At 39.2% G+C, this 23,658-nt stretch overlaps 2 protein-coding genes across 5 annotated transcripts in view; one reads left to right on the forward strand and one right to left on the reverse strand.

Moving 5' to 3' along the window:
* Window positions 1-2,455, forward strand: part of KATNA1 (katanin catalytic subunit A1) — a 31,292-nt gene extending 28,837 nt beyond the window's left edge. For all 4 annotated transcript variants that reach the window (XM_007196892.3, XM_057528175.1, XM_057528174.1 and 1 more), the window contains 4 exons: window positions 159-285; window positions 798-932; window positions 1,307-1,433; window positions 1,925-2,455. In XM_007196892.3, coding sequence (XP_007196954.1) covers window positions 159-285; window positions 798-932; window positions 1,307-1,433; window positions 1,925-2,123 — 588 coding nt within the window. In that variant the 3' untranslated portion in view covers window positions 2,124-2,455. The remainder of the gene's footprint in view (window positions 1-158; window positions 286-797; window positions 933-1,306; window positions 1,434-1,924) is intronic.
* A 1,346-nt stretch (window positions 2,456-3,801) lies between these two features.
* On the reverse strand, window positions 3,802-22,939 carry GINM1 (glycosylated integral membrane protein 1). The gene is made up of 8 exons (XM_007196894.2): window positions 22,767-22,939; window positions 18,234-18,293; window positions 17,966-18,062; window positions 12,122-12,273; window positions 11,432-11,588; window positions 10,751-10,884; window positions 9,186-9,349; window positions 3,802-4,891 (listed from the first exon to the last, which is right to left on the reverse strand). The coding sequence occupies exons 1-8, from the start codon at window positions 22,884-22,886 to the stop codon at window positions 4,780-4,782; spliced, it is 996 nt and encodes a 331-aa protein (XP_007196956.1). The 5' UTR covers window positions 22,887-22,939; the 3' UTR covers window positions 3,802-4,779.
* Between the last annotated feature and the right edge of the window lie 719 nt (window positions 22,940-23,658).

Below are 23,658 nucleotides of genomic sequence, written 5' to 3' on the forward strand. Positions count from 1 at the left end.
GTATCTTAGCTGGTCCCATTCTATCCTCTCTCCCCAGTCTTAGGCAAAGGGGGCGCGATGCACAGGGTGGCAGGCTCCACGGCTCTGTTCTGATTGCTAAACTATACATGACTTTTCCATGAAATAAAAACCTCGTGTTGCATGGCTTCTCCCTTTAGGCTCGATTTTACTCTCCAGCCACCATATTTATCGATGAGATAGATTCCATTTGTAGCCGCAGAGGGACTTCCGAAGAGCACGAGGCAAGCCGAAGGGTGAAAGCCGAGCTGCTGATTCAGATGGACGGTATGCGAGTGTCTCTGCGTGAGCTGAGCGAGCCCCACTCACAGTGCTGACCCACACAGCCCCAGTGACGCGGGGCTGGCCAGTAGGTCCTGGAGATTGCCGGCGGTAAACTGGGGGCACTGACAGTGGTGACACACCAGCAGTTATGGCTGTTTATTCACAGGACACCCTCTGTCATACACACTGATCTCATTTTTAGCCATGAAATTGAAACAGATGCCGATTAACTGGCCTTAGAGAGGGATATGTATGGTTTTGAAGAATTTTTTAAATTGCTATGTAGTTGTGCTGAACTAGTCTTTTGATCAAATCTATTTTGAGTCCTATTTTTTGCACACTGCAAAAACTCATTTTTCTTGGACCACAAATTCACATACGTACCAGTTAGCTTTGTAAGTCTTAGGGAGGCTTGATGATTACCCTGCTTTTAATGTTGTGCTAAATATTTGATGATCTTTAAGTAGTTGAGCTTTGTTTTTTATTTTTTTACTGTGTTCTTATCCTTCCTCAAGGTGTTGGAGGTGCTTCTGAAAATGATGACCCTTCCAAAATGGTTATGGTTCTGGCAGCTACTAATTTTCCCTGGGATATTGATGAGGCTTTAAGACGACGTCTTGAAAAAAGAATCTATATTCCATTACCATCAGGTATCTTTATTTGAATCAGAAAGGTCATGTTAACTCTTAGGTAGTTTTGCTTAGAAATTTTAAAATTTGGTATTAATTAACTTTCCTTTAAAAGACAAATGTAGGATGTCTTTCCTTATTTTAACTGGTTTGGCTATATCTGGAGCCTAAAGCCTTGATACTAGGAAATTTAAAATTCAATGAAATACTTCCAATTTTAAAAAATAAAAATTAATTAATTAAAATTTAAGAATAAATACAATAAGAATAGGTCTTAAATTTTTTAAGCAAATGAGCTCTAAGAATTGGAAAACAACTTCTCAAAGTAGACTGGAGAAAAATAAAACATTGTTTATGTTGAAGGCTTATATTTTTAAATTTGCTTCTACCAATAGCAAAAGGCAGGGAGGAGCTATTACGAATAAGTCTACGTGAGCTGGAATTGGCTGATGATGTTGACCTTGCAAGTATAGCAGAAAACATGGAAGGTTATTCAGGTGCGGACATTACCAACGTGTGCAGGTATGAATTATTTTGGAAGCATAGGTGTTTTTTTTCTTTGTTTTTTGAAGCATAGGTTTTTGTGGGTATAAACTTCTATTATGAAGTTTTTATGCTGAATTAAGATAGATGAAGAATAAAGACCCACATTATAATCTAGTCAGAGACACAAGTTTTGGTATTAAGTTAGTGTTAGCTAACAGCTTCTCTCCTGTCTCTGTGATGCTTATTCTTTATATTATGGTTACACTTTTAATAAAATTTAATTGCTATCTTATTATATCCTTTTAATTCTTCTTGGGCTTTTTGCTCAGATTCAACTGCTAAAAAAACAACTCAAGAACAGGCCTTATAGTCCAGTACTGGATTCTGTGCAGTACTACATATGTATATGTAATAAGATAATTACAGAATAACATACGCACTGAAAAATTTTTTTGTTTACACGTTTTTATTCAACCAAAACATCATTTTGTGGTTTTTTGTTTTTGCTTTTTAAATTTAAAACCTAGGGATGCATCCTTGATGGCAATGAGAAGGCGTATTGAAGGTTTGACCCCAGAAGAAATCAGAAATCTTTCAAGAGAAGAAATGCACATGCCTACAACTATGGAGGATTTTGAAATGGCTTTAAAAAAGGTTTCTAAGTCAGTATCTGCTGCAGACATTGAAAGATATGAGAAGTGGATATTTGAGTTTGGATCATGCTAAATTCTCACATGCAAACTGTGAGAAGCCTGCATTAAGTGTTTGAATAATAATTAAAAGTAGTATTTCATTGCACCAAGCGCTATATTTTTTTAAATTTTCATAATGGTAAGAGTGAAAAAAAAGTATGATTCTGAATAAAGGAAATTTTTTAAAGTTACAAGCAAATTTGTTTTACTTTAGCATTACTGTATTTCTCTTTCACTGACAACATATGTTGCAGCACAGATGCTATTACTTAGCTTGGAAAACTGTCTTATATGTACATCTAAGTATACCATCTTCTCTTCCACTGCCTGCGGCCGCTGTTCCTTCTAAAGAATAAGACTGGCTCTAGCTCCACAGGTGCCAGTGGATAGCTGAAAATTCCTGAACATTTTTATACAAGTAGCCATTTGATGCATGAACCACACCCAGTGTGCTTTCCTTCCTGCATGGTGTTATGGTAACTTCCCTCCTCGTCCTGAGAGAGCTTTAAAGGCCCTTCATTTTACTGTGCATTTAAAAGGAAAAAACAATATACATCTATATAAAACCTTGCCTGCCTGACTTTATTCTGCCTGTGTAAGAGGCTGCACTGTAGGCAAGTAGGTACTTTTAAGCCTGTGCTGCTCTTTGTACTCCAGTGAAACTCATTAACCCGTCACTCATGGATACAAAGCATAAATAAAATATGTAATAGTTAATGGTGGAAGTAAAAGTTAATAAATGAAATAAAGGTTAATGGTATAAAATTTAGGTAAGATTTTATTTATAATTACTTGTAAAAAAAACACTTACTGTGGCATCCCAACCATAGAAAACAGCCTCACAGGTAAGGAGAGAAGTCAGGATGGGAATTGCTGACTGCAGAGTCTACACTCTCCAACAAAAGCCTCCTACATTGTTCTCACTAGAATCTTCAAGCTTATGCTTAATGGATGAAATAAGACCCTGTCATCATTTAAAGTTAGAACTGGTGATTTTTAGCAACTGAGAGAGTGAGGAGGACATAAAAAAATAAAGTGTTACCAGCTGGGTGACTTGAGGATCAAATTGTAAACCGCATACTATTATTTATTCATCTATAATATGGAGATAGCACATTACAGGGCTGTTATTCCTTATTAAAAACAGCTAGGCAGGACTTCCCTGGTGGCACAGTGGTTAAGAATCCTCCTGCCGGACTTCCCTGGTGGCGCAGTGGTTAAGAATCTGCCTGCCAATGCAGGGGTCACGGGTTCGAGCCCTGGCCCGCGAAGATCCCACGTGAGTCCGTGTGCCTAGAGCCCGTGCTCCACAACAAGAGAAACCACCGCAATGAGAAGCCCACGCACCGCAATGAAGAGTAGCCCCCGCTCACCGCAACAAGAGAAAACCCACGTGCAGCAACGAAGACCCAATGCAGCCAACAATAAAATAATTTAAAAAAGAAAAAGAATCCGCCTGCCAATGCAGGGGACACGGGTTCGAGCCCTGGTCCGGGAAGATCCCACATGCCGCAGAGCAACTAAGCCCAGGAGCCACTACTACTGCCCGCACACCTAGAGCCTGTGCTCTGCAACAAGAGGAGCCACCACAATAAGAAGCCCACAACAAAGAGTAGCCCCCGCTGACCGCAACTAGAGAAAGCCTGCGTGCAGCAACGAAGACCCAACACAGCCAAAAATAAATATTAAAAAAAAAAAAAAAACAGGCAGAATGAATCATCACTCCTTTACTACCTTCATCTTTCCTCCACACATATTTAGCCAAAATCTAAGGTGGTTGGTCTTAAAAACCAGTCATTTCTTTTTTGAATAATGTGTTTTAAATGATGGGTTGCAATCAAAAGAAGAATTTTAATAAGTATTATATGTCCTAGATCACATTGTAAAATATACATCAATTTGGGTGATGGTTAAACACTATTGTAGGGTAAATAAGATTATATTTAGAACCACAAGAGCAAAGGCACGTTGTAATTCCGTGACATTGATGGACTCATTAACTGATGTGAGCCTTGGGTTTCAGCCAGTGTTATGTGAAAGCAGCTATTATATATAAGTAACTCTCACATGGGCACAGTTTTTATTCCAAAAAGATTGTACTTTTTTCTTCAAAAAAATTTATTTTTAGAGTGAGAACATGTCACTATTTTAAAATCCTGGTTCATTCAAGGTAAGTAGTCTTGGTACAGGATACAATTAAATCATGATATACTTCAGTGATTTTATACTGAGTCACATACTTAATATTAAGGCACATTGTACTCAATAAAAAAATAAGTGTTAAGTTCTTGAGCTTTTAAATTAGAATTTCATAAAGTGCTTTTCATAAAGTCTTATATATTATAGCAATTAATTGTATATAATTTCATTAACAAAGGCACCTTGAAAAGTATTGGCACATGGCATTTTGTCTTGCCTTTTTTTTTTTCTTTTTGGTAGTTTCAAAGTTTCTTCACATCTTCTCTTCCATTTTGTTTAAATTTTCTTGAATAACTCACCATCTGAACAGCCAGACCCATTAATAAGGTGAACTTTAAATATCACTTTAAAGGTCAAGTTTTAGGCAGTTTTAGGAGTTTAGCAATTTCTTTACTGTACAAACTGATTCCTAACGATTTAAAGAAAATTATATTCGAGTGGCAAATTTGAACCAATAGACTAATTCTGAGTCCATGATTTGAGATGGTGTATTAAACACATGTTTTATCTTCAGGGTTTTCTGCTGTTTTCTCAGTACCATCTGGATATAAGTTGACAGCTGTCACAGGCATAACATTCACTTTATCCAACTGAAGAATTCCTCTGAAATATAAAAATTAAAATTAAAGTAAGATAGGGTTACTTCGAGGTTATAATTAAATATATACCTGAGGTAATTTTGCTTCATTTTATTTAGTTTATGATGGTTATATAAATCCTAAGTCCAAAGTTCACTTTAACCAAACTGATTGAGGGAACAGAAAGGAATAAGAGGAAGTTCTTTACCTGGTACTGTAGGAGATGACAGGCTAAGTTACAGATCTCCAGGGCAGACAGAGTCCTAGATTTGCACAAGTTGGGCAAAAAGACTAGGCCCAAGCATCTTTCTAACCAGTACTCCAGTGGAATGCAACCTTAGATCTTTAGACAGCATTTCTCCTGTTACTAAAGTACCTGACCATGGAGATCTTTGGATTGGATCCAAAACCCTGTATTGCAAGCTCAGTATTACCCTAATCAGAATGTAAACAGAAGTTAGTTGCTTATAGACCTGAACAAGCTGATTCTGAAAGTGCACAAGGGAGAAACTGCAAGAATAGCTGTGACATTTTTTTTAAAAAGAACAATGCAGAGAAGAGACAGTTGCCCTAACCAGCTAGCAGAGAATTTATTAAAACACTATTTATTAAATTAAAACCATGCTACTGGCACAGGAATAGACAAGTAGATCAGTGGAAGAAGAGAGTCCAGAAACAAGACTAACGTACATGGGAATTTGTTCATAATAAGGTAATATTCCAAGTCAACGGGCAATAGAACAATGGCCTCTCTGGGAAGCAAAATCAACTAGCTCAAACAATACACAAAAGTGATGGTAAAAACTAAGTTTTAAGAAAACAATGTAATTTTAAGATGGGAAAGGTCTATTTGAGAAAAAATTAAATCCTAGAAGCCATAAGGGGAAAACATGAATTGCCCTGAGCCCAAATTTAAAATTTCTGTATGACACAGAATACCATAAATAAAAGCAAAAGACAAATCATAGTCTGGGATTTAAAAATATACATATATCTGCAATACATATTATGTATGTATAAGACAAAGGAGTCCTACATGTTAATGATTACAAAAGGCAATACAACTGAAAAATGGGCAAAGGTTCTAAATAGGCTTGTCACAGGAGAAATATACACAGCTAAGCATCACAAAGATGCTAGACTTAGCTAGACCTAGACTAGTAAAGATGGTAGTAAGAAGAAAATGGAAATTAAAATGAGATTTTTGTCCACAGTATAAAAAGCAAAAAAGATTGCTATCAGGTGTTGAGAAGATGTTAAATACATATACTCTGACCCAGTAATTTCACCTTTTAGGACTCTATCCTACATAAATATACATGTGCAAAGAGATATATGAACATTTAAGAATATACACCAGAGCATTATTGGAAGTGACATGAAATTGGAAATTACCTAAATGTTTAATGGAGGAATGGTTATATTATGGCATACCCATACTGTGAAACACTATGCAGCCATGAAAAGAGTAAGTCCATATATGTATTGATAGGAAAAGATCTTAAGCCTATGGTTACCAAACTGCACTGAGACCCCTGGCATGGCTCACAGAGGTGCTACAGAATATTTAAAAATTTCAAGACTTCCTCACACAGAGAAAGAGAAATATCGTATGATATCGCTTATATGTGGAATCAAAAAAGAAATGATACAAATGAACGTATTTACAAAACAGAAATGGACTCACAGACTTAGAGAAAGAACTTATGGTTACTGGGCGGGGGAAGGGTGGAGGGAAGGCACAGTTAGGGAGTTTGGGATTGACATGTACACACTGCTATATTTAAAAAGAATAACCAACAAGGACCTACTGTATAGCACAGGGAACTGTGCTCAATGCTATCTGGCAGCCTGGATGGGAGGGGAGTCTGGGGGAGAATGGATAGTAGATGTATATGTATGGCTGAGTCGCTTTGCTGTGCACCTGAAACTACCACAACATTGTTAATCGGCTATACTCCAATATAAAATAAAAAGTTAAAAAATAAAATTCAAGACTTCATGTGTAATACTAGCTTGAGGGTAGTTCACAATTTTAACATTAGATTGTACTACACATTCTTTTTTCAACGAAGTCTCATCTTTGCAAAGCTGGATTTTGGGCAGTTATTGTGATAAAAAGCAAATACAGTACAAAAAACTAATGTTGAATGGGAAATGAGGGTGGCAGTGTCCAATCTGATTCTAAGATGTGAGTATTGTGTAGTGCCCTGTAGGTACACAATCCCATTAGTAAGTTAAGAAATAAAAAATATTTTTTCTTTCAATTTTTTTTCTGGCCTAGGTAAGGGCACCAAGAAAAAATTCCTGGCACACTGAGTGCTATGAACCAAGAAAGTTTGGGAACCTCTGTTATAAGTGAGTAATACAATTTGTGGGACAGTTAAGAGTCTAGACTGATAAGTATCTAGTATACAATGACATCAATACACAGAATTTGGATAAAAGATGCATACCCAAACAGTTAACAATTACTACCTCTAGATACAAGAATTAAAGAACAGGGAAGTGAAAAGGTACTTTTAACTTTCTGTATTGATAAAATTTCTACTACCAGAAAGAATCCTCAGTACAATTGCCAATGATAAAGTATATTGAAAATTAGGTTTTTAATTTTACATTGCATTTTTTTCACACAGAGGAGCCCATGATAAATAAAACATTTGGTAAAAGAACAATTAAAAAATTTACAACACTGTTTTCTATGTAGATTTGCATAATAAAGATCAAAAAAAAGTTCTGAGCTTCCTGGCAGTCAGAGGAAAAAGGAAGGAACTATTAAGTTATAGAATTTTCATTATTAGAAAGAAATGGGAAATGGGAATCCTCCAGGGGAAACACAAACTAAAAGGTGGGAGGGGCACTAATATTTCTTTACTCTCAGTTGCTCTGCTTGTATTATGACTTTGACCTCTAACAATCCTTTAAGGGAGGCATTAGTTCAGTGTTCCACATGAAGAAATGGAAATTTTGAAGACCTCTTGACAAGCAAGTGGAAAAAAAGCAAATGTTTAAATTGGGTCTTTTTTAAAAAAAAATAAATCCTGTGGTCTTCTCCACATAGTCCAATGTAATTTAGCTAAGCCAAAAATTGTGGTCATCAGGCTTCCCTGGTGGCGCAGTGGTTAAGAATCCGCCTGCCAATGCAGGGGACATGGGTTCGAGCCCTGGTCCGGGAAGATCCCGCATGCCGCAGAGCAACTAAGCCCGTGCGCCACAACTACTGAGCCTGTGCTCTAGAGCCCGCGAGCCACAACTACTGAGCCCGTGTGCCACAACTACTGAAGACCGCGTGCCTAGAGCCCGTGCTCCGCAACAAGAGAAGCCACTGCAATGAGAAGCCTGCGCACCGCAATGAGGAGTGGCCCCCCGCTCGCCGCAACCAGAGAAAAGCTCGCGCGCAGCAAGGAAGACCCAGTGCAGCCAAAAATAAAATAAATAAAAATTAAAAAAAAAAAATTGTTGTCATCTCTATTGAGATTTACTTCTAGTAAGATGACTAAAATGACTAGTTATTTAACTTGTAAAAATGTCAACAATAAATTCATTTTTAAATTTATAAAATAATTTCTTACAGTTAAAAAAAAAATCAAGCTGTACAGAAGGGGAAAAAGTGAAGGTCTCTCCACTCCTGCTCTCATTCTCACTTATTAGACATAACATCTCCCTTGTCATTCTGGAAATCTTCTGTGCATTTATATACATATACACGTACTACTTTTCTTTTACCCAAATTGGATGATACCATTAGACAACTTTTTTCCCCATCTAATACATCTTGGACTTCTTCCTTTTATAAGCTGCACAGAATCCCACTGCATGTGTGAACCATTAGCTATCAACCTCCACCTATAAACAGTTCAGAGGTTTCCTCTTTTGCTTTTGTTTTTTGTTACAAGCAGTGCTGCCATGAATATCCCGTTAGTCTTCAAAATTTTACTTCATTTTAAATTGATACTTTGGGGTTGAAAATAGTGAAGCCCTCTTGTTTCATTTCTTTCTTATTATACACATTGCCATTTTCCATTATAGAGATTTGTTTCCTTTCTCTCTCTAATAAACTAAGTTCTTACACAGCAGAGTTTGTCCCATCCACATATGAATTCCCAAGACAAGTGTCTTGACCATAATAGGTATCTAATAAATGTCTTTTAATTTTGCTAAAGTTGAAAGATGGGCTAGAAAAAAAAGATGTTATTTTCCCTCCCACTTCTCTTATCCTTCCAAATTTTTATATTTCCCACTCTGAAATATAGTAAATACAACTACTTTTTAATCATTAAAAATACTAAAATTGATCCAAAATAAGAAATACTTACTTGTATTCACAAACTGGGAAAAGCACCTTTAAGATGGTTATTACTATAACTGCTCCTATAATTCCAACCACCATGACATTCAAAAACATAAAGAATACTGGGAAAACACTACACCAGAACCTGCACAGATCTTTTCTGAACTTTTCCATCCACTGACACATCACCTTTAAAAAAAAAGGGTTTTGATTAGATATGCAAGTTTCATTTGAGCTCTAAGAAACTTTAAAAATTATGTTCTAGTTTTGGGTGATGATAACATTATATACCTTGACTGTGGTGGTGGTTACATGGGTGTCTACACTTCTCAAAATTTATCTAACTGTACATTTTAAGTGGGTGCATTTTATTTTTAAATGTACCTCAAAGTTATTTACAATTTAAAAAATTATGCAAAACAGGCACAGAAATGTTGCTATACTTTACAATTATTTACACTGCTGTCTAACTGTAAACCGAGTGAAAATAATTGCTAATTGACAAGAAGAAGGCTAGTCCACTTACAGAAAATGGACCTGTCAACTATGTGTTTCCAATATTTGGAGGACAAGAGAGGGAGAGAGAGACAAACATATCAGTCGCTTTTGAAACAGATGGGGCATTCACTGTGCACAAAACCTACTTCTGTACTTAAAACAGTGACAAGAAACTCAGGTGTGCTCTGATGGCATGGGCTCTGAAGACTCTGTCCTTGGTCTTCCTTGCTCTGAAGGAGACGGGGCAGACAGTGAGGGCGCTAGGGTTCAGGCAGCACAAAGCGACCTAGATTTCTCCAGCGACCCCATGTAAGCAGTCCTAACCTTCAGTGAGAACCTCTTCAAAGAATCATCTCTGGAATCCATTTCAACTAACCACACATCCTGCTCATTTAAATGTAAATTATTCCGAGCGAGGGGCCTAGCTAACATAGAGAGAGATTCCAGGATACTCTCTCTGAACCCAGAATATCTTCCCAGTCAGCAGTATAATGTCACTAAGAATATACAAGTCCTTAACAGGTGTCAATGCGTATTTACATTTGCACCCATCTTATTTCAGTCCTCACAACAACCTGACGAGAAAGGCATCACTTTACGGACCTTTGCTGTACGGATAAAGGAAAAGGTTAGAGAGGCTAGGAACTTGTCCAAGATGATACAACTAGCGAGTGGCAGAAGCAGGATTCAAACCTAGGCAGTCTGATTCCAGAAAGTACACTCTTAACCAAGCGTGCTTAGTCACTGTACACGGTCCTGAGGGGACCATGCATGTGTGTTTGTGTTAGAAGTCACAGAATAAACAGACAAATGGGGACATGAGAAAGACTCTGAAAGGGAAGATCCCAAACAAAATGAAATCCAATGCCTTAATCATCATTATCTGACTACATTACTAAGTGAAACTTGAAAAGGAAGACAGGAATACCTAAAAATATCACATTAAAACAGTGATGAGTTCATTATTAACAATATCCCATGGATCCAATCCTCATGGTTTCCACCTCATTTTAAATGCTGATATTTATTTTCTTTACCATAACCATAAATGCTTGTAGTACATATAAAGAGAACCCCAAATGCCTGATTTACCTTATACGAAGATGGAGGCTCTGCTCTGAGAGGAGTTTCAGGTAATTTGCCAGGTAAAGCGTCTTCATTTACAGTGGTTTCCACATTCCTGATAAGATACTGGCTGGTGGTCTGCAATGAACTAACACTTTCTCCTGAGGAGGAAGAGCCAGGTTACCAAAATGCTAGGCTTATGCTGGTGTCTCTCCCACTAGTTCTAAGACTACTACACCAATAACATTTCAGATAGCAAGAACATACATTTTTCCATGGGAGAAAAACAAACATTTGATTGTTTAGCTTTAAATGCCAGAAAGGAACCCCAAATTTAGATAGTTAAAAGGGAGGGAGCTACAGCAGTTATGATTCTGTCACATAGAAAGTCAAATTTTTTAAAGTTCTGTGTTTCAGTGGGAAAAATGGATACTTCCTCCTCTAAATGAACTTAAATGAATGACATTCTTATTATGTATTTTGTGATGATTACCCAGAGTAAGAGTAGATAGATGATTACAGCAAAATGTCACTCTGTAATCAGCATTGATCACATTCTGCAAAGTCCTCAAATGGATATATAAAGCAATACATGTTATAAAGCATTTTTAAGAGAAGCTTACTTCGAAACATATTAATTATGATTAAAAAGTTACCAACTAAAGAAATAATTTCCTTAACACTTTAAATAATGGTCTTTTAAAGTACCTTTTTTGGAGAGGTTGGGAAGGGTAAATAAAATGTCACTGTCTCGGGAAATCGAGTACAGCATGCTTTCTTCCAAAGGCAGGGTGTAGTTTGAATGTCTGAGTATTCCCTGATTCTTAACTAGAATATCTATTTCAGTAACGTCCTTCTGTTGAGCCTATGAGAAAATATAAGCAATTACTCTTTATTTTAAATAATGGCACAACCTGGTAAGAAACTAAAATTGAATTTTCCTCCCTGATTTCTGAAACTAAAAACCTTGTCCTAGTCACACACAATTCCTCTTTCTTTCCCCCCCACTTTAAGGCATTTAATTTGCAACTTTAATCACACTCCTGTGTGCTGACTATTAGAGGCTCGCTCTCAGTTCCATTTCATTGACTTGGAGAGACTTAGCCAGAGGAGATGGCAGCAGAGCTGCGAACCAAATTCAATCTCTTCACTTACTTGCTCTGTTTAATGATACTTACAATATTTTAAAGTGATATAAATATGTATGAATGTGATCTTTTTTAAAATTAAGACTTCAAATGCTAAACAAGTAAAAAATTCTGAGTGGATACACGCAACACTAACGTAACTTTTTTCCTTATTAAGTCAGAAATAAATAATAAAATAACTGAACACATGCATAACACTGAGCACAAATCTTTATAATTTAATTCTCAATTAGTAAGCATACTATCTTACTTGTTTTCCATCAATCTCTACTACCTCTTCTTGAACGACAATTAGTCGCAAACTGGAACCAGATGTCATAGGCCACTCATGAACTAAAATCCTTACACTGACAATTCCAGAATATCCTTTTTCCTCCAAATTTTCCAGATTTTCATTCTTCACTATAAAAAAAAAGTAGTGACAGCTTTGAACAAAAATTGCCACCAAATCAGTTACTGAATTTGATTATTTTGATGACATTTACATGGAACGAGACAGTTGTATACCAATATCCTTGCCTTTCTTCATCTCTGACCTTATATTGATGTTTCAGATCTATGAAAACAAAGACAACTTGACAAATCCTTACAATCCTTATACTCATTTGAAAAGGGGAAAATGCTTGATGGCCTTTAGATTTTGTACCGAACTCCACACTAGCCACAGCCTTCCTATTCTTTTATATAGATTGTCAATGAGGAACCGACAAGGCGTTAACTATTTACAAAGCAGGCCAGAAGACACAGACAATCCCATGTTTTAGCAAAGTGAGCACGTTCATCCATCCATTCATTCGTTCAGAAAATCCAGTGATAGAAGGGGCCCAAGCAGTGAGGACACGAGGCTTTTTCTCAATCCTGTCTCCAGTAAGCGACTCGTTACTGTTGGAGAGCTCAGGAATGGGGAAGAGGGTGGGAGAGCCCTTAATGACTCTCCACTAATGGACGATGGGGTAGGATCAGCTACCGGCCCTGCTCCTCTCTAGCTGAGAAACCCCACCCCACCCTGGCGGTGACGGGGTGTGGCAGTTGCAGCTGGCTTATAAAGCCAAGAAAGTGAAAAAGATAGAAAAAGATAAATCAACAGAAACCAACGAAACTGCCACAAAAGAAGCATTTTGCTTCTGTTCCTCAAGTGTTATTGTCTGAGAATGACTTGCCAAAAAGGAACCCAGATGGATATTCTGCACGCATATCCAGCTGTTTAAAGTGATGCTGTGCCTTTGTAGAGCTGTTCCCTTGACCTAGAACGCTCTCCGTGGGCTTCCCTGGTGGCACAGTGGTTAAGAATCCGCCTACCAATACAGGGGACACAGGTTCGAGCCCTGGTCCGGGAAGATCCCACGTGCTGCTGAGCAACTAAGCCTGTGCACCACAACTACTGAGCCTGCGCTCCAGAGCCCACGAGCCACAACTCCTGAAGCCCGGGCGCCTAGAGCCCGTGCTCTGCAACAAGAGAAGCCACTGCAGTGCGAACCCCGCACACCGCAACGAAGAGGAGCCCCCGCTCGCCGCAACTAGAGAAAAGCCCGCGCGCAGAAACGAAGACCCAACACAGCCAAACATAAATAAATAAAATAAATTAATTAAACAAAAAAAGTTACAGAATGCTCTCCATTATTCACTCTCCTCCCATACATTTTTAATAAACTCCTACTTGGGTAGTTCTAGATACCATATCCCTACAATGCTGAGTTCATGCCTTTTTTTTTTTTAAGCACTAACTTTCTCGCAGTGTAGCTCTTAGTTTAGAAACCTGTCTCCTCAACTAGGCTGAGTTCTTTGAGAGAATGCATCAAGTTTATTGTTCTATAGCCTTTGTGAATCAGTGATTCCACCCAGAATTATAAATACATAATTTAAAGTAAATATCCTATCATAAATTGTCAATAATGTTCAGACACCTGGTCTAGTGGTTCTAAATCCTAACTATGCATCAGAATCACCTGGGAAGAGTATAGATGCCAGAGCCTCACTCTAATCTTAATAAATCAAAATCTCTGGGCAGTATAGACTAACATTTGTAATTTTTTAAACAGGTACAGGTATTTTGATTGAGAAACAAGTGGCCTAACCCTTGGTCTCAATCTAAGTTCACAAACCTGTTCTTCCTTGACTTCTCTGTTTCTGTTAATAAACCCACCCTTCTCCAACCTACCAAGGACAGGAATTACTAGGTTACCTTTGACTTCTTCACCCTCCTCCTCTGTATCCAGTCAGTTGCTTCCTTTGGACCATTCCAAAGTATCTCTTATATTTGTCCTTTCCGTCTCCACCTACCTCCCCACTCAATGCCTAGTTCATTAGCTACTTACTATTACGATACTTACCTACTCTCCCCTTCCGTAATCCCTCCCCCCTTCAAACCATTCACACAACAGCACCAGATTAATCTTACCATGACATGGTTTTGATTATACAGTCTCCTTGCGCAAACGCCTTCAGCAGCACCCCTTTGACCTCTTTGCTGGGTCTCTGCCTGGTCCTCCTTCTTCAGGCTCGTTACAGTGTGCCCTCTCTCTAGTCTGCCTAACTTCACTCACATCCTCTGAGGCTCCTAACTGGAAAACTTCCCTTCTCTCGTGGTCCACGCCAGTGTTTTCACTATTTACCCGTCAGTCTCCCTCATGGAACAGTAGGAGTCACAGCCTAGCTGTATGCCCAGAGGCCAGCGCGCTAGGACACAGATTGAACGCAGGAGAAAATGCTGTCCTATAAATACCTCAAAGCAGGGACTCTTCAGACTCCAAATCGGGTACTGCTGCTGTAGAATAAAACTAACAACAACAAAAGCCCTCCATATGCTGACTTGCCCTACTGAGGCAGACAGCTTTCCAAAATGGCTCTCAATGACCCTTGCCTTCTGACGTTCACGCCCCTGTGTAACTGCCTCCTGCTGAGTGTGGGCTGCACCTAGTAACTTGTTTCTAACAAACAGAATACAGCAAAAGTGCTGGAACGGCACTTGTGTGATTAGATTATAAAAGACTGTGGGGGGCTTCCCTGGTGGCGCAGTGGTTGAGAATCTGCCTGCTAATGCAGGGGACACGGGTTCGAGCCCTGGTCCGGGAAGATCCCACATGCCGCGGAGCAACTAGGCCCGTGAGCCACAACTACTGAGCCTGCGCGTCTGGAGCCTGTGCTCCGTGGCGGGAGAAGCCACGATAGTGAGAGACCCGTGCACCGCGATGAAGAGTGGCCCCCACTTGCCACAACTAGAGAAAGCCCTCGCACAGAAACGAAGACCCAACACAGCCAAAAATAAAATTAATTAATTAATTAACTAAAATACTTATTAAAAAAAAATAAAAAATAAAAAATATATAAAAAAAAGACTGTGACTTGTGTCTTGCCGGCACTCTCTCCCTGACACTCTCTCTCGTACTCTCACTGATAAAGCCAGATGCCACGTTGTGAGATGCTCTACAGAGAGGCCACGTGGCATGGAAATGAGGGAGGCCTCCAGCTAACATCTTGTGAGGAATGGAGGCCTCAGTCCAAACAGTTCACAAGCAACTACATCCTGTCAACAACCATGTGAGTGAGGTAGGAAGCGGGCCTTGCCAGTCGTGCCAGAGCCGGAGAACCCAGCTAAGCCAAGCTCAGATTCTTGACCTGCAAGAACTAGGAGATAATACTGACAAAGACTACTAAGTTGGGGGTTAAATTGTTACACAGCAGTATAACTAATATATCTACAAAGAAGAAGTTTTTTTTTAAAGAATTAAGGATAGAAGACTTTTTGTTGTAGTGGCATTTAATGTTTTAAAGATTCTTGCAACTGATAAGATAGGCTTTTACTTCCACTTTCAAGGAAATAAACTCTATGCAACTGGGATGACTAGAAAGATGACTGTAACAAGTAAAGCAGCCAGACTGCACTCCGTGTCAAATCCCTAATAAATACAGCACCCGTGGGATATTATTCAAGCCAGGAATGGCGCTTCTTTTCCTAGCTATGACGGATTAGCTTGTAGTACACCAACTCTCTCCCTGAGAACCACTAGAAAACATGTAAAAATGTAAACACACAAACAGACACTCAAATCTGCACTAAAAAAATACTAAGGGGAATTCTTTAGGCAGAGGGAAAATAACCCCAGAGGGGAACACTGATATTCAGGAAGGAATGAAGAGCAATGGAAAGGGTAACTGTGAGGGTGAACATAAATGAATACTGGACTACAGAAAACCATTAAGTACAGCTATGTTGCTTAGTGTTTAAGAACCCAAAGAGTTAAAATGCATGACAATAACAACACAAAAGCAAAAAGGGGGGAATTCCCTGGCGGTCCAGTGGTTAGGATTCAGTGCTTTTACTGCTGTGGCCTGGGTTCAATCCCTGGTCAGGGAACTAAGATCCTGCAAGCCACGTGGCACAGCCAAAAAAATAAAAATAAAATTTTAAAAAGCATAAAGGGAATCAGTGGACTTTACATGTTCTAAGGGTCCTACATTGGTTGGGAAATGATAAAAGTACTAGTTTACTGATCTCAAGGGTAACCATAGTAAAATAATATGAAAACCAACAAGATAGAGGGGAACGATGAAACAAAAAGTAAATAACCCAGAAGAGGGCAAAAAGAGAAGAAAAAGAAACAGAACAGGTGAGACACAAATAGGAAACAAATAATTAAGAGAGAAGATCTAAATCCAAATATATCAGTTATTACATTAATGTAAATAAATCAAAATTCCAACTAAAGACAGATTGACAGCCTGAATAAAAAAAAAAAAAAAGAAAAGAAAGAAACCACAAGTATATGCTGCTTGTAAGACATTCACCTCAATTATAAGGACCCAGGAAGACTCAAAGAAAATGGAAAGATACCGCAAAGCAATCCACATCCCTCCCCCATGCCTGGCCAAAAAGCAGTTATTGGTAAAATAATACAGATAAAGCTGATTTTAAGGCAAGAACATCACTAGAGATAAATAAGGACATATTATAATGATAAATGAGTGGATTCACCAGGAAGACATAACAGCTCTAAATATGTATGGATTTAGTAATATTGGGTCACAATATATAAAGCAAAAATTGACAAAACTGAAAGAACAGACAAATATACATAGTGGAGATTTAACATACCATTCTCAGTAATTGATAGGGCAAGCAAAGAAATAAACAAAAAAATCAGTAATTCCATAAAAGATTGAACACGATTAACAAATTTGACCTGACATACATAGAACATCATATCCAAATAACTACATAATTAACTTTCTTTCAAGTACACACAGAAAGCAACATTTACTAAAACTGACCATCTGCTAAGCCATACAGCAAGTCTCTAACTTCAAAGGGTTAAAATTATACAGATTATATCTCTGATGATAGAGATGGAATCAGTAAAAAAAAAAAAAAAAAAAATCCCAAAATGTTTGAAAATTAAGCAATATACTTCAAAATGACCCACAGGATAAGGAAATATCACTGTAAATAATTAGAAAACACCATGAATGGAATGATAATAAAGATATATAATGAATTAAGTATAGGATACAACTGCTCAGAGAAACATTTACTGTCTCAAATGCATATATTAAAACAGGTAATAGGAATACTATACAAATTTTTCATATCCTTTATTTCATTCAAATAATGGCACATTCCAAGGTAACATATTTGCTTGTCTTTAAACAACTCAAGATTTTAAAAGGTTAAAAAGGAAAACAAAAAAAAATTTTTTAATAAAAAGGAAAACATTATATGGACATAAAGGTGGAAGAATCAGAAAGACAATTCACTTTTCTCTTTATTTTTTACAACTGTGATAAGCACTCCTCTGAAGATTTTGCCTCTTGCTTGTAAATCTCCATTTACTACCTCCAGGCACATTCTTACATTGTTATCAACCTACCAGACATGAAGTTCCAAGCAATACCAATCTCATGACAGAGAAAATGTGAATATGCCAGAAATAACCAATATAAAGTAGGAAAAAAAGTACACACAAGTGTTATTATATACTCTAGTAATGATGTGTAGTATTAATTTGAAATGGAAATATATAACATCAAAGAATTGTGTTTCACTAATTTAGTATTATTAAAAACAGAACAATTACAGAAGTAATTTAGCAGTACTTACCTATCAAAGTCTGACAGCTTATTCGGGTTACACCACTATTTACAGGGAAGTCATTTACATATACCTGTCCACTCTCATAGGTTATGTTAAGAACAACCTTAAAATAAAGCAGCATATACATTAATTCCAATGGTTTACAAATGATGACAAACTCTTCATGTCAAAAATACATTACCTAACTAAATTGGATATATAGATTAAAAAATAAAATAGGCTGCATGATACTTAGCTAAGTGATATAATAAAAACATAACCAAAAGAGACAAACCTGTTCTTTAGATACCTCCCCATCATCTTTCAGGGTAGTTACATTAATTCTGATGCTGTCCTGCAAAACAAATATACAAATTGGGCAGGTATACGTTTCACAAACTGAGAATAACTCAGTTCTTTTTCTTCTCCCCTCAGTTATACTTACTGTATGATCACTTATGGCAACATTAAAAGAACACTTTTAAAAACTCATCAATTTCATCCTTACAGCCTTTTAAATACCCTTCACAATTCCAATTTTTTATAAACTATATACTTTTCCACTTAATTATGAAATATATCACATATCTGAGCATATAAAATGCAAATATAGAGTTTAAAGGAAAAGATTAACACTCACATACTTACTACCTAGGTTAAAAACTAGAATGTCATCCACACTTTAGAAGTCCCCTGCATGACCTTTTCTGTCACATTCCCCTCATGCCCCTCAGAAGGAATCCCTATATTGTCTTCTATGTTAACATTTCTTGCTTTTCTTTATAGTTTAACTACCTGTATTATCTCTCTCTAAACAACATATTGTTTAGTTTTATCTGTTCCTGAACTTTATATGAGTGGAATAATATTATAATGTACTCTTCTGGAACTTCTTTCATTTAAAATTGTTATGTATGCAGCTGTAGACATTTATTTACAGCATTGTGTAATATGCCATCAAATTGTTACCGATTTACTTAACTGTTCCCTATCAGTGGACATTTGAAATGTTTCCAACTCTATTGTTTTCATGTACAAAGTTGCTCTAACCCTCCTTACATGTGTCCCCTAGTGCCCATGGGCAAGGACTTTCAGTGCACAGTTTCAGTGCCTCTCAAGGTATGCTCAAAAGCACTCTACTCAAATATTTAAGTTTAGTCATGACATGCTTACTACAGACAAGAAAGCACTATTCTAAGTAATCAGGGTCACAGGAACTATAATTTGTTATCTGTAAATCAAATTCTTTCCTAAGTGTATTCACAGACAGACATTGTTACCCTAGAATAAAAACAAGACTCCTCTTAAATACTTTCTTTGTGAGGATATTCTTAATTTTGAAAAGACAAAAATTATTCTAAACATCAAACCAATATACGAGTGTATTTCTTGGCACTGTGAGCAACTCCAATACTTTATGTATTTCTAACAAATGAGAGACTAAGACTGAGTGATTTTATGAGATTGGCTTGATTCCTGGGACAACCTGAGGAAAAGGATTCTAACATGTAAGTTCATACCATCTATTCAGGATGACTTTGGTACACTTCCCAACTCCCATAGGAGCCCAGGAAGCTTTAGGACTAGTGATTCCTCAGATCCAGCCTGGCTTTCTCCTGGCCCACCCTTATCTAGAATTAAGTGTGGGCTAGAACAAATAAACTCATCTCTAGAACAAACTAACATTCAATAAATCATCAAGTTGGTGGCTGTATTGTTTTATGCCCAAATTCCAGCCAAGAATTCATTCCTCTTTTCAAACTAGAGGATCTGTTTGAAAACTGTAGACTAGTGTTCTTCTAACAGCCCAGAGATTACCCTCCACTCATGGTGTTCTGAGAAACCTTTTTATAGCTTCTGCCTTTCAGTAGAGAACATACACTATATTGTGAGTAATTTATTGCACTTACGTACATCATTTGCCCAGTAGAAATATGCAGTTTGTAAAAGACAATTAACAGACTGTATAGCACACTATATTTTCCAGAGAACTAACTTCAGTCAAATTCCTTTTGATCCTCTTGAATGATTTCATATCAGGGGAAACTCTCATCCCTTACTGCCTCCAGACCCAAAGTTCAGAGCCAGGTCATATTTCTTGTTCTTCCTGAGAGCCTCTGACTGAACTGGAAGTTCAGGCTTGTCAGCCAGGGCAGTATATGCTTTAAAAGTGAGTGGCAGAACTGAAGTTTCTCCCCACTCATTTTCAGTTCTCCTCTAATTCCTTCACTCACAAATGCCCATCTGGAACAAAATGGCTTCCTAAGGACAAAGGTAATAGATACCTGGTTTAAAATAAGTCTGAGGGAAATACATGAAATAAATATTTACACATATAAGAAAATAAGTGTCCTCTGGATGCCTCCCTCTCTTTGGTGACCAAGTCATTTTAATATTAGAAGAATGCACTGTAAATTTTTTTTATTTCACAATCTTTGTAACAATTTTTTTCCCAATTTTTTTTTAATTTCACAATCTGTGTAACCTTAACTTCTGACAACTACATATGTAAACAAAACATAAAATGCGGGACTTCCCTAGTGGCACAGTGGTTAAGAATCCGCCTGCCAATGCAGGGGACACGGGTTCGAGCCCTGGTCTGGGAAAATCCCACATGCTGCGGAGCAGCTAAGCCCGTGCACCACAACAACTGAGCCTGCGCTCTAGAGCCCGCGAGCCACAACTACTGACTCCGCGTGCCACAACTACTGAAGCCCGCGCACCTAGAGCCCATGCTCCACAACAAGAGAAGCCACCGCAATGAGAAGCCTGTGCACCGCAACAAAGAGTAGCCCCCGCTCACCGCAACAAGAGAAAGCCCGCGCTCAGCAACGAAGACCCAACACAGCCAAAAATAAATAAATAAATTTATTTTTAAAAAAACAACAGAAAAATGCTTATAACACAATAAATCTGAGTCACTGAAGAGATACAGGGAGAATTTTCCTGACTTCAACCAGTTTTCTTACAGTTAGGTCAGGCTGGATACAAAGATGAACAAATGAACAGATGTGTGATAAAGCAAGTATAGTAAAACATAAATGGTAGTCTAATTTGGCATTATTCAATATGGTATCCACTAACCACATGTGGCTATTTACATTTAAGTTAATTAAAACTAAATAACATTTTAAAAACTCAGTTCCTCAATCACACTGGCCACATTTCAAATACTCAGTAACGACAGTAGTCTAGTGGCTACTGTAATGGAGAGAGCAGACATACACCATCACTGCACAAAGGTCAACTGGACAGCTCCTATCAAATATGCATGACCACTGTAAAATTCTCTCAAATGTTCTGTACATTTGAAATTTTTCACAATAAAACTGAAAAATTTTTAGATCAAGAGGCCTCAGTTTCCTATATACACCTTTCCAAGGAATGAAATTCTCCTTCTAGTTGCACAGCATTCACTTAACCTACGAAATTCTGAGTGTAGATCTAGACTTTCCAAAAGTAGAAAGAAGTCATAAGGAGAACTGAAATGATGAACTCACTAAGAGCCCCAAGGTGTGGTGTATTTTCAGCTTGCAGTCTAAATGTTTTTTTTTTTCACATTATAGGAACAGACTCAAATGTCTTTCGGGTTTATAAATAACTATGATGAATCTTTAAAATCTGGAAAAGGGAAAAACAATGTCTCTATTTCCAGAACTCTAGGAATTATTTCATTTTTATTTGGTCTCTTGATCTCACATCCATATTTTTGAACAGCTGCAACTGTGGTCCACATACTTCAGATATAAGTGGTTCTTAGAGCTTGGGATGCTGTGGCTTCTTGGAATGTCCCAAGAGAACTGAAACTAAGCTATGCTATTATTCAACCCAGGAAGGGTAACGTCGTCACTCTCAAACACTGAAAGTAAAAAAGTGACATTTATGGTGTCATTCACCCCTGAATTTTGAGCATTCAAGTCTTGATATAGTAAGAAAAGGCGCACCTATGTCGTTTCTCTTCATTCTGGGAAAATCTCATTTTAAAGTCTTCAGACGTTTCCCTACCACACACTGAATTAATGAAAGGCAAATACTGGTTAATTCCACCCGGCCAAAGCAATAAGAACCAGCCACCCTTCAGGACAAGCATGCAGTGGTTCCCAAACTTTAGCCGACCTCGGAATCACCTGGAGGGCTTGCTGCAACAGAGTGCTGGGCCCCTACCCTAGAGCTTCTGATTAGCCCGTTTCTGCCAGGTTCCCAGGGCATGCTGGTGCGGCTGGTTCCACCGCGCTCGAAGATCCACTCCTCTAACAACTCCCGCCAAAGGGACGACGTCGGGGTCAGCGTTGGCCTTCAGCCTCCCTCCCTCTCCGGCCCAGCGACCCGGCTGGCGTGCACCCGGAGCCCTGCGCGCCGGGAGAAGGCATTCCTTCCCGCCGCCGGCCGGAGCAGACAGGTGGCCTGGAAACGCTCGCGCTCGCTCTCAACGGAGCAACTTCCACGTTTCCCCAGCACTTAACACTGCCTCGCCCCAGAGCCCGGCTCTGAAGGCGCCATTACAAAAGGCTGAGATCGCTAGTGATCCGCTACTTTCGACGGCACACCCCCATCAGGACTGCAACTGCCTGGGCTGCCGCAACAATCGGTTTCGCTGCGCCGCGCTGAACCTCACACGGAAGAGCCTCTTTTGATCTCTCGCCTCCCCCATCCCCTGCCGCCTCCATTTCCTTGGCTGCTTCTCCCCACTCCCGCTTTGGGGGCCCGGCCCCCAGCCCACGGCCTGCCCGCCGGAGGTGGGAGGCGTCGATGGGGACGCCGCAGTCCCACGTCCCCGGTCCCGGCTTCTCCCGAGGATACCGGCAGAGCCGCGTCCGCCGTGCCCTACCTTCGGGGCTCGGGGCAACAGCGGCGGCTCAAAGGTGCCCGTCGTCAGCCACCCGGTGACTGGCAGGGCCGCGACGATGAGCAGCCGGAGGGCGAGCGGCGCCCGCGGAGCGCCCTCCATCTTGGACAGGCCGGCGGCGGGCGGCGGGCGGCGGGCTTTGGGGGGGGGGCGGCTGGGAGGCGAGGGCCGAGCTGGCCCGAGGGGCGGGGCCTTTCGGAGGGGCGGGGATTGGAGGGGCGGGGCGGGGGCGGGGAGACGGCGGGGCGGGACCCGGAAGGCTCCGAGAGCTGCGGAGGTCTAGGCCTCGGGGCCGCGAAACAACGTTCGGGGGCGGGGTCAAGTCAACAGAAGGTCTGATTTCGTCATTAGACCGGCACTCTGATTTGGAGAGAGTTTCCTCAACTAAAAGAGTGTAAACATTTTCATTGCCATTACTTTTGAATTAGTATATACTGTATGTGTACATAGGTATGTCTCTGTGTGTATATGTTTACATATATCTACAAAGTGAAAATAATGGTAATGTATCAGAACACTGTTGTACATGAAAATAAGGTATATCACGTTTAAAGGCGCAGATTCATTAAATCGGTACTTCTCACCTTTGTTGCACTTGGGAATTGCCTGAGCACTTTTAAAAATTACTGATTCTGGTATCTTCCGGGACACCTGAGTTTCTGATTTACTTAGTCTGGGCAGCCGCTTGGGCACTGGTAGTTTTTAAAAGTTCCCCGGTGATTTACTGTGACAAGGTTGAGGATCAACCCCGCATTAAGTTCAGCATTCAGCGGATCGCTGGAGACGCGAGGGAACAACACTCCACTGGAAGCCAGGCCACCTGGGCTCTCAGGACTTTTCTAGTGAGCTTATCAATCTATAAATTGAAGATGAT

Source organism: Balaenoptera acutorostrata, chromosome 14 (assembly GCF_949987535.1).
Source record: "Balaenoptera acutorostrata chromosome 14, mBalAcu1.1, whole genome shotgun sequence".
Classification (NCBI taxonomy): Eukaryota; Metazoa; Chordata; class Mammalia; order Artiodactyla; family Balaenopteridae; genus Balaenoptera; species Balaenoptera acutorostrata.